At 37.9% G+C, this 12,158-nt stretch overlaps 1 protein-coding gene and 1 long non-coding RNA gene across 4 annotated transcripts in view; one reads left to right on the forward strand and one right to left on the reverse strand.

Moving 5' to 3' along the window:
• Positions 1–2,880: 2,880 nt before the first annotated feature.
• LOC126473140 (uncharacterized) lies at positions 2,881–3,656 on the reverse strand. Its single transcript, XR_007586416.1, has 3 exons — positions 3,543–3,656; positions 3,274–3,384; positions 2,881–3,095 (listed from the first exon to the last, which is right to left on the reverse strand). It is a non-coding gene; the product is annotated as an uncharacterized LOC126473140 (long non-coding RNA).
• A 475-nt stretch (positions 3,657–4,131) lies between these two features.
• The window catches only part of LOC126474702 (uncharacterized), a 35,485-nt gene continuing 27,458 nt past the window's right edge, over positions 4,132–12,158 (forward strand). Inside the window, exons 1-2 of one of the 3 annotated variants that reach the window (XM_050102177.1) lie at positions 4,132–4,560; positions 4,706–4,985. In XM_050102177.1, coding sequence (XP_049958134.1) covers positions 4,710–4,985 — 276 coding nt within the window. In that variant the 5' untranslated portion in view covers positions 4,132–4,560; positions 4,706–4,709. The remainder of the gene's footprint in view (positions 4,561–4,705; positions 4,986–12,158) is intronic. The other 2 variants (XM_050102178.1, XM_050102179.1) reach the window with 2 other exon arrangements.

Below are 12,158 nucleotides of genomic sequence, written 5' to 3' on the forward strand. Positions count from 1 at the left end.
AGTTACGTGTTATTTTAAAGAATAGAACAGAAAGCTTAAACAAGTGTTCTGCAATAATCTACTGGTACTTCAAAAAGAGAAAGATAACCAAAAAGGGGGATTTATATGGCGGGAACTTTGCTCTTAGGTCAAAAGGAATTTTGCATATTTTAAATTTACTCGGATAGTAGGAACCAAAGGGGATGGTTAATAGTTTTAGGGACCATGGGCGTCCAGAGCTATATGGCTCACGAGAACATAGCAGAGTGCCTTTAATAGAGGTTTGCAATAGTGTTAATATAGAACACACCAAACGGGGCTCTCTCGCTTGTTTCTCCTAAATAAATGGCCATTACCCAACAAGGTGTCCGAAGGTAAAGAAAGCCGTGCCGAGATTCTAAAGAGAGTTTTGCTTGATTTCTTCTTGACCTCAGGCATAAATAAGGCATTAGGGAAGAGAATGATGTAAAGTAAATAGTACTATTAGTTATTGTGAGAAACTTATTAGTAATATACATTCTTGGAAAGAATAACTCTAGTAACTAAATGAAACTGAAACTAATCTATCACAATTTGAACGCTCTGTCCTAATGTACAACGTTAAAGAACGTACTAAATTAGTATTTATTAGCAACTATTAACTGAAGAGGAGCAATCTCCCTATATTCGGTTACGAATTACCATAATAGCACAATTAAGAGTAAATAACAAATAGTCACAACAATATCGTATTAAACGGATTAAGTCTATCTAATAGCAAGGACTCTAGGTTACGTAAAATGTGAGGAAAATGTATTAACAGTTAAATATTGTATATTGAACAGTCTTAATTTCGGTTAAAACCTGACAAACTGAGCTTGTGGGTGGGGTATGTAGTGGGACGAAATTAAACGTCACCCATCCACCAAGTCAGCCCAGTTTGCAGGTGACTATAAGTTTAATTTAGTTTTGTTTATGTGTTTTCTTATTATTTATAATAGATGTGAATTATCTAAAAGTTTTGTATTTTTTTTATGTGTTTCATGTACGGAGAGATCGGCGCAACGAACGGGGACAGCATCTTCGTTGCCGCGACCAGAGAGGAAATTGCTGGCCGCTATACGTCGCGGGTCGACAGCCAAGGAGCAACAGAAGATCCTGGAACCGAGTTGTTGCGTCGTGTTTCTAAAAAATTAAAAATGAATTTTTATACTCTTTTTGTACAACAATGACATCAAATAGATCTTAGTCTTATTGAAATGTTAGTCACTGTCTGTCAACGCTCAAGTTCACATCTGTATGTGTAGGAAGCTAATAAAATAGTGTATGCTACTAAAGTTGAAACACGTGTCTTGAAGATTTATTTATGAAGAGTTATGTGAACGGATTAATAATATATTTGACAAGATTATTGATTCAGACAGCGTTGGCCGAAACTTTGAATCTAAAAAGTTTATTTAATGTGTGATTCTGATATCGATTAGATCAAGATAACGTGTGTCGATATAATTTTCTGAGGAGAAACAAACGAAATTTAAATTCGAAAAAGTTACGAAAACCAATTGGCCCAAGTGATGTAATTCTCTGCAAATGACTCAACTGATGTTTTACAGTTTCGTTCAAGAACCATTCTATGACAATTTAAAAAGAATATGAATCATTTTTGAAGTGGGTTGTAACTGACGTAGGTGACGAAGTCTGCACATGGTCATACATATATCAAACGAAAAACTAATACGTCGTTACACCACAAAATGTATGCTCATCCATTCTTAAGTAATTGATGTACGACTTGACGTCTTCCACTGTAAGCTCACGTAACAAGTTTTGTTGAATGCTTTTATCGTGTCGTCGTAAAACCCACGGCTTCACCCAGATTAGATTAGTTTTTCGTTCCATAGATCCGTGCTGAGGAGATCCTCGTGGATGTGGAACATGTCGATTTTTTTAAGCTGAAATAACAATACTAATAGTATGAATAAATACATCATTTGTTTCTATTAAAAATTTCGCCAATGGAGTAGAAGGAGTTGGCCAGTAGTAAGTCTTTCAGGCTCCTTTTAAACTGATCTTTATTTCTAACAAAATTTTTTATGTTTTCTGGCAAATTATTGAAGATCAGTGTTCCTGAGCAGTGGACCCCTTTTTGAACTAAAGTAAGTGCAGTCCTTGTGCAGGTCATTTTTGTTCCTGGTATTGTATGTATGAACTGAGTTGTTTGTTGGAAAAAGAGATATATTATTTACGACAAATTTCATTAAGAAGTAAATATACTGAGAGGCAGTAGTTAGTATACCCCGTTCTTTGAAGAGGTTTCTGCAGGAGGTCCGTGAATTTACTCCACAAATAATACGTATTACACGCTTTTGGACCTTGAAAACTTTTGTTTGACTTCAAGATTTACCCCAAAATATTATCCCATATGACATTATGGAATGAAAGTATGCAAGCTTTTTCATTTTTATGTTGCCTGTCTGCTAACACTCGAATTGCAAATACAGATTTGTTAAGGCCTTTCTGCAGTTCTGTGGTGTGCTCTTCCCAACTGAATTTATTATCAAGTTGTAATCCCAGGACTTTTAAGACTGTCAACCTCGTATGTATGGTTCCATTTTTCCCCCACTTCTTTTCCGCATGTGCACACAATGCAATTGGAGTACGTAGAACTGCTGCGGTTAATAACAAGTTGTTGTCAGCCATCTTGAACTTTGACGAAAAATTTGATGACAGTGTAATACCCCGTCTAGCGCTACGTCAAAGATCTTTGTCAAATATATGGGACGGAATATTGGATCACATCTTTGATCAAATCTTTGACAGAGAAATTTGATAGTGTAATACCGGCCTTACCAGTAAATAAGTGGCGGAAAATTACGGGTATAGGACGGCTTAAACATGTGGAAAATGAGATTTTCATTATTCACTCACTGTATTTAACATTTATTATTCCTTTAAAATCGCACAACAACTTCAATAAAACACAGTTTAATCACTCATCTGCACACTTATTTCACAATTATGTCACTTTTAAACTGCAAAATCTTCTAAGAGCTGTCTTGAATCTTCACGAGTCTCTCTCAACAGCCTTGATGTGGATAGATACGTACAGCAACCGGTAATCAGAGTCAGAACTGTGTCTGCAAAATCACAAGGATTATTAAACAATTTTTGCTGTCACTAATTACAAGTAATATAATTGACAGAGTGGATTGCTAAAATTTGCTCTAATGAAAGCCACTCAATGGGGTATATTTCACATTTGCAAGAACGATCTCACTGAAGTAATTAAGTCCATCGAAACACTTAGAAACTAACCTCTCGTCTGACGAAAACGGTCTAAAGACGCAGTGGCAATTTCTCCAGATCTGTTGACAGTGATATTTTGAGTTATCACTTTACTGAGTGACTAAAATGTAGTTCGTGTGCCTTTGAACACAACAATATGTTAGAATTCATTTTATAAAGACGAACTATTGCGCTACTGTACGGCTACTTACATATTAAATACACTATTAATATTTTCACAGTTGTTTCTTCAATACAAAATTAATGCCAACGGAAGAACAAACGTAAAACATACTTACCAATGACAGGTTTGTTGAGATGCAATTTTCTGTGTGGACAGATGTAACTTTTTCAAACGGTCGTAAGTCGCAGAAATCGCAGGAGTCACAGAAATCGCAGAAGTAACAGAAATCGCAGAAGTAGCAGGAGTCGCAGAAATCGCGGAAGTAGCAGAAATAGCAATGGCGGAGGGATACACGACCTAGGTTCCTTAACTGCGCTTCTGAACTGCGACAAATCACAGTTAAGAATAACAGATACTGAAAAGTAGCATTAACAGAAATCACTGATATCGGAAAATCGCAGTTTAGCCCATCACTACTCCTGTCACTTGATGTCTCAAAAATGATTTGATAAAGATATTCCACACTGCTTCCTTTACTTACTTGTTGAAAATGTTTTAGTAACCTCACTTAAAAACGATGAATTCTCTTGTGCTTGATAATATCAAGAGACATTCGCTTCATGTTTTCTGTCGTTTGCTTGAAACTTGCGGGTACGGGGCTCGAGAATGAAAGGACAACAATTCCTGGGAATTTTTCTTCTCCTCAATGTGTTATATCTCCTGGTGAACTTAGACAGCTCAATAATCTTTGTCCATGAGTTTGATTGTGAGCATTGGTGCTGAACGTCATATCCGTAAACAACTTTGTTTGTGGTAGTTTGGGATACTAATAAATGTTGTCCTTTATGCAAAGATTTATAAAAAATTGCGCGGCCAATTGTTAGTTTATATGTGAAGGAAGAACTGGTTTTATACCAACGTTATGACATCGTCTGCTTCATGCTAATCAATACTGCCGATTGATGGACTGTAATTGTAACGATGTTTGTTGCAGTAGTTTTTATTACTGCGGCACATTCGCATTGTTCAGCCGTAGGTCAACTGCGTTTGTATTGGTGCAGTATTATTACACATATGTATGCTGCCGGTTGTAGTTATTTTTCACAGGGAGAGGCTAGAGTGAACTGCTTTTCGTGGAGACTATTCGAAGCGGCTTGAATCCCAACCGATCAACTGTACGAAAAAGTTAATCTGTTAGTATAATATTTTATATCGAGTGTAAAAAACATGCATTCGATTTCATTTATCTTTCGTCCTGCATGTGAGCGATTGTTCGTAAGGCAGCAATTTTTACGTGTTCATATTTATTGTGTACCAATAGTCTTTCTTTTGTTACAGCATAATGAGTAACTGGACCGTTAAAAAAGTCTGCCCTTTGCCATCAGAGCTGTCAGGAATTAAGAAAAATATTCCGTGCCCTGAAGAAGGCTGCAGTGGCACATTTCTTAATACGTCGAATTTGGATATGCATCTTAGTAAACACCATAAAAAAGCGAATATTGATTTACTGAAGAAAGGCGATTCACAAACAATATTTCAGTATCATTGCCCAGTCGAGAAGTGTCTATATAATATGAAATCCGATCGATTTTTCAAGAACATGAAATATCTGAAGCAGGCAAGTAATTGTACTGTTTACAGACCCCAGATCCGGCTAAATTGCGAAAATGGCCGTATTGACTTTTATATCAGATTCCTTTTGACATGAGCACTGTTTATATTTACTATACCAGTTGTTTTTCACGTCCTCAGTAATATTTTTGACTGGAGTGTCCTCCTGTTGTTACTAAACAAATAAGTGACTAATGGGACTTATTTCTCCCGTACAGCTATCTTGTATTCCAGTTTGCAGTAGCAATTTTATATTTATGATATCCTTTTCATCTGCTTTTATGGATGGTGGTATATTCTTTATTTTCTTTTGGTTCTGGTATCCTTAATAAAAGAACTTATTATTGCTCAAGTAACTTCCCGTATCTCACACTTCTACCATATTTATTCATATATTATTTGTAAAACATTTATTGCTGCCTGGTATTGAGGTTATTGTAATACCCATGCATGAATTTCCATGTGAAGGATTCATCTTCACACTCAACCACTTGATGTCCACTGCTAAATAAAGCCCTCTTCTAGACCAAGCAGTATGGTGCAGTGATTAACACACTGAACTCGCATTCAAGAGAACAATGGTTCAGATCTGCATCTATCCATTCTGATTGTTTTCTGTGATTTCCATAAATTGCTCCAGGTAGCCTAAATGTCGGGATGGTTCCTTTGAAACAGCGTGTCCAATTTCATTCTCTATCCTTGCAGCAGTCTAAGCTTTTGATCTTTCTCTAATTGCTTCAATGTTGATGGGACATTAAACCTAATCTCCCATCCATTACATTCTTCTGCAGAACAATCCTTTTTTTATGGTGGGTTTGCCTTGTGCACCAGTAATTAGCCCTAGGTGACTCTGAGCTACATTCGTCCCTGCACTAACACCCCCTGACACTATCTCCGCTTGCTTGAATGGAATACTTCTGTCTTGACTTCCATAAACTAACTGTATTTCTTAGCTGTCCGAACATTCCTGTGCTGCTTGTTATTATTTTACTCTGAACTACTTTAATGTATTATAACAAATAGATCTGACAATGGGAAAGGTGTCTGTGTATTCTTCTCATTACCATTAGCAGTGGAGTCCCCCAATGATGGAGGAACTGATAACCTTATAGTTCAGACCCAATAAAACCACACTATCATATCCATATTGGTCAGCACTGCACATTTTATGATTTCTTTTACCCATCTATTATGTCACTGTCTTGGGATTTTCTACACCTACACACATTCTGCGCAAGCCATGATACAGTTCATGTTGAGTACTCCAGGAAGGAACTTCCTTGGCCAAGTGACAATGTACTTACCTGGCTTCCTATTATTGACTGGGGTGTAGTGAGTAAAAATTTGAGAAGAGAATTAAAGTCCAAGTAGAAGAAATAAAAACTCTGAGGTTCTCTGATGAGACTGTAATTCAGTCAGAGGGCAAAAGACGTGGAAGACTGTTTAGGTTAGGAAGGAAGTGAGACTCTGAAAGTAGTAGATAAGTTCTGCCTAACTGGTCAGCAAAATAACGGATGATGGCCATAGTAGAGAGGATACAAAATGCAGGCTGGCTATAGCAAGAAAAAAATTTTCTGGGAAAGAGAAATTTAAGTGTGATGAAGTCTTTTCTGGGTCGACAGAAGCATCCGATCCCACGCGTCGGCTTTGACCCGTGACGTAAGGGTGTTGTCGTGTGTGACGTCATGACGGCGCGGAGTTTGGTTTGAATGTGGCTGTCTTCAGTTCTGTTTTATCTTATTTTATTTGCTTTTCTGATCTGTTCGTTCTATCTCGTGAGATTTTTTTTTTTTTTAATTTAAAAACACTTATTACTTATTTTAATTATCTGTTTCCTCGAATTTATGTTTTAGTTTATTATATTTATCTTTCTGATCTGTTCGTTCTATCCCGTGAGATTTTTTTTTTTTTTTAAAAAAGACAAAAAACACTAATTAGCTACTGAAGCATCTTTATCTTCTATGGGTTGCAGGGGTTACGACCCCTGGGGAGGTGGGTGGATATTCATGCGTGGCTGTCTTCACTTACACGTTGTAGCTACGCAAGGCGTCTAAATTTGTTTATATTTAGTTTGCCCCCCACCCAAAACACCCCATTTCCTGCGCTTTTCCCGTTAGTGTCATTCGGCTTCTTGTGGAAAGTGTGTGTGTTTGTTTTTGTTTCCGCCATATTTGTGACGTCATGGGTCAAAGCAGACGGGTGGGATCGGACGCTTCCGTATTTCCTCTTTTCTACAGGTATTTGTCTGAGTGTAGTCTTTGAGAGGAGTGAGTTGTGGTCAATAAACAAACAAGAAGAGAATAGAAGCTTTTGAAATGTGGTATACAGAATAATGCTTGAGGATTAGATGGTATGTTGGATTACTAATGAGCTGATACTGAATTGAAATGGTGAGAAAATAAATCTAGGGCTTAACTTCAGTAAAAGGAGGATTAGTTGATAGAACTCATCTTGAGGCATTATGAATTTATAAGTTTGGTAATGGAGGAAACCCTTGGGGTGTAAAAAAAAAAATGTAGACGAAGTCAAAGTTTTGAGTACAGTCAACTGCTTGAAGTTGATATATGTTGCAGTAGTTAGGGATAGATGAAGATATGTTATTAAATTTTCCTCCCCAGTCTGTTCCCTGATCTATTTATTTGTTTTCTTGTCTCTCGTAGTATCCTAATCTGTAGCGCGAAACTCTTGATTTCTCACTAAACAATAATGAGTTTTAGGATTGTATTTGCATTAAGAGTTCATGTGGCCATAAGTCAAAACTGATAATAAAGCTGATCGTAATCCATCTATTTCATGCACATAGGAAGCTTAGCTTCGAAAATGCTATAGTCACTTTACCATAGCCCATTCATTTAATTTTTAGTTGCTAAGTTGCTGTATTAGTTGAAGTTTATCTACAATCCTGTGAAACACATTCTTTATTGTTGTTCCGAGTTGAGGTTTAGAGTACTTCCTATTTGGGTGTCTGATTTTGAAAGTATCACTCATGTGAAATTCAACTTACCTTTTTCTCACACGATTACAAAAAAAAAAATAATAATAATAATTTGACGTGGTGCCTCATTGCAGACTGTTAACAAAGGTACAATGATCATACAGATTAGGTTCCATAATTGTATGTGGCTTGAGGATTTATTCAGTAATGGAAGGCAGTACATCATCCTCAATGGCAAGTGTTCATCAGAGACAAGGGTATTGCCAGAAGTGCAACATGAATGTGTGATAGGACTGCTGTTATTTTCTATATACGTAAATGATCTGGCGAACAGGGAAGTGTAATAGAATCACTGTTATTCTCTACATACATAAACGGTTCGGTGGGCAGGATGGGCAGCAATCTGTGGCAGTTCACTGATAATGCTGTGGTGTAAGGGAAAGTGCCAAAGATGAGTGACTGTAGGATGATACAAGATGACTTAGACAAAATTTCTACACTTGTGTACAAAATTAAAGCAACAAACAGAAATTTTGCAGAATTGCTTTTATTTTGCCACAAAACAGTATAAACAGGTGATATTAAAGTAGAAACAATGTAAAGAATACAGAATGTAATCAACTGCAACATGCATAATGGTAGACAAAAATGTTCTCTGTTTTTTTTCCAACTTAACGGATTTGTACATGCATTCTGACAACTGGTTAATGTGCTCACTATGGGATGTGACCACCTCTGGCAGCAATACAGGCCTGATGATGATGGGACATGCTGTGAATGGTTTTATCACACTCATGTTGAGACAATAATTGCCCATTCTTCCTGCGGAGCTGCTCACAAGCCTTGGAGAATGGTTGGTGAATGCTGATGGTATGCAACCCATCTCCATTGTGCATCTCAGACATGCTCCATGGTATTGAAATCGGGAGAGTGAACAGGCCATGGCATCCGTGCAATATCTTCCATTTCCCAAAAAATATCAACAATCAGTGCTCTATGAGGTCGAGCATTATCGTCCATCAATACAAAGTCGCATGAGATCCCAAGATCTCATGATACCTGACACCAGTTAAATCTTGCCGTTTCACCCATACAATTTCATGAAGAGGAGTTCGAGTGGCCAACATAGTCCCTGCCGACACCATTAGGGATCCTCCTCAATATCGGTCTCTTTCCACAATGTCTGGGTCCCGAATTTGTGTTCCACGTGCCCTCCAGATGTGTATCCATTGAGAATCACTCTCCAGACCAAATTGAGAGTCACCTGTGAAAACAACATTGGCCTACCTTAAGACTGTCTAGGTGCCATGTTGAAAGTTTCACCCTAAACATTCCCTTCTGTGAAGACACACCAGAGGTAAACAGACAGAAGGTCTCCAACAATGAAGACGTCTCTGCTGAAGCCTTCTGTACAACATTTGCCTCGATACAACACATCCAGGGGATGCTGGGAGGTCACATGCCAGTTGCAGTGCAGTGCGAAGGCAGTACCGTCATGCCCTTACAGCCAACTAACGGTCCACTCTTTCTGATGTCACACATGGTTGACCTTGTTCTGGTCTCTGGGATACAGTTTCAGGCTCTATAAACTGTCTCCTCATCCAATTCACGTTAAGCCTTCAGGCTGTAACAGTTTGCGACTCTCCTGCTTCCATTCTTTCTATGATCCTTCACAGCAGAGCATCTATAGGTGTCTTCTGTGTGCCGTACTGTATGGTCTGTGACTGCGTACACAGCAATTGTGAACGTGGGACTGCCCTGCAAATACTACCCCACTAGGTAGGGCCCCTGACGTCATTGCTGGCATGGTTGTCCATTGGTCAGGATACCATCTTACCTGCAGAACACAATCATAAACACATCAGTTGACAGTTTGTATGATTATATCGTGAATTAGACAAAGGACAGGGAAATGGCAGTTTGTTGCTTTAGTTTTGGACACCAGTGTAGTTGGTGTGGTAAATGGGAGCCAGCTCTGAATGTAGAAAAATGTATGTTAATGCAGATGAGTAGGAAAAACAATCCTGTAATGAAACTTCCTGGCAGATTAAAACTGTGTGCCGGACCGAGACTCGAACTCGGGACCTTTGCCTTTCGCGGACAAGTGCTCTACCGACTGGGCTACCTTAGCACGACTCACGCCCCGTCCTCACAGCTTTACTTCCGCCAGCACCTCGCCTTCTACCTTCCAAACTGGTGGAAGTAAAGCTGTGAGGACGGGGCGTGAGTCGTGCTAGGGTAGCTCAGTCGGTAGAGCACTTGCCTGCGAAAGGCAAAGGTCCCGAGTTCGAGTCTCAGTCCAGCACACAGTTTTAATCTGCCAGGAAGTTTCATATCAGCGCACACTCCGCTGCAGAGTGAAAATCTCATTCTCCAATCCTGTAATGTTTGCATACAGCCTAGTAGTGTGCTGCTTGACACAGTCACGTTGATTAAACATTTAGCCGTAACATTCCCAAGTAATATGAAATGGAATGAGCCTGTAAGAATGATATTAGGGAAGGTGAACAATTCACTTCAGTTTATTGATAGAATTTTATGAAAGTGTGGTACATCTGTAAAGTGCAGCCCATTCTTGTGTTCTGCTCTACTGTCTGGGATTTCTATTATCAGGTCAGTTTAAAGGAATACTTGAAAGCATTGCAGAGGCGAGCAAGCAACACACGAGTATTGTGGACATGTTTTGTGAACTCAAGTGGGAACCCTGGAGGGAACATTACATTCTTTTCATGGAAGACGATTGAGGAAATTTAGAGACCCAGCATTTAAAGCTGACTGCAGAATGATTGTACAGCTGTCAACATACATTTTGTATAAGGACCACGAAGATGAGAGAAATTAGTACTTGTATGGTAGCATATAGACAGTCATTTAACCCACACACTTCTTACAAGTGGAACAGGAAAAGGATGTGACTAGTAATGGTACAAAGTTTCCTCCGTCACACACCATATAATGGTTTCCAAAGTATGTATGTAGCAGTCAATCTGTTGCTTAGCCCAAGATATAGATTAGGTTGGAAGGTGACACGGCAGTTATGCTTTGGTGAAGCTAACAAACGTGAATACAAAACCTTAGTTGTGGTGAAATACTGATCTGTAGCATAGCCCGAGACCAAGTTAATGTCGAAAGGTCAGTTTGGTTGTGCAAAGCAGTACTGAAAGTTTCAGTTAATCCAGAGAATCTTACTCTACAACCTATAGCCTTATAAATGTATCTATGATTAATTGTTTTCCTTACATTTCTCAGCTGTTTAACTACTGTATGTAATTAATATACTACAATGGCGTAAGAGGAAAAATAGGGCCTTAAGAAAATTGAGGAAGAAGTAGATATGGATCCAGTCTGTGATGTACCATAATGCTTGGGAGAAAAAGATGTAAACTCATATCATGCTTGTATTTGACTAATTTAGATAGTGTCTTCTCATGCTCTAGTTAAAGATCAACACTAGCATGGACTAGGACCATTTAATTGGATAAGTCAATAAATATTAGGAATAGTTACGAAATTATTCCACAAACACTGTGATGTTCATGTTGTCTCCATGCCTAATTCACCATATTTTTCTCGTTCAGTAACAACCCGTTGAAAATATCTTTCAATGATTTAATACTTACGTTGTATTGTTTTATAAAATCTGATTCATAATTAACTGATTTTTTGTTACTTTGTTATGATTTGGCTGTTTTTGTTGCAATTTTATATATATTTTTTAATAAAACTGTACACTGTTTAAATTCCAAAGTCTTCTGGAAAAAACAAATAAATGATAATAGTGACATTGCAGTTACTTTTCTTTATAGCGTTAAAAAAGTATTTCAACATAAATGAAATAATAACATATCAAGAACATCATTAGAAACTGAGAATAATACAAAACAGAATTTCTCTCACTGAAAGTCTATTGTGTCTATTGAGGTCGAAATTAAGTGTGATAGTAAATTATCTGGTCACATATAGCAAGTCTAGGTGAAACCAAGTTAATTTTTGGATGTTTTTACCAGCCACCTTATTCTTCTATGACAATTCTAGAGTCATTCAAAGAAAGTCTACAGTCAGTAGCATGTAAATACCCAGATCGTACAATACTAATTGGACGTGACTTTCACCTGCTGAGTATAGACTGGGATACCTAAGGATTTGTTGTGGGGATTACAACAGATAGCCATGCAAAGTACTTTTGAACATGTTTTTTGAAAACTGTCTTGAGCAACTAGGAAGTACTATACAAAATTTTCGGGA

Source organism: Schistocerca serialis, chromosome 4, assembly GCF_023864345.2.
Source record: "Schistocerca serialis cubense isolate TAMUIC-IGC-003099 chromosome 4, iqSchSeri2.2, whole genome shotgun sequence".
Lineage (NCBI taxonomy): Eukaryota > Metazoa > Arthropoda > Insecta > Orthoptera > Acrididae > Schistocerca > Schistocerca serialis.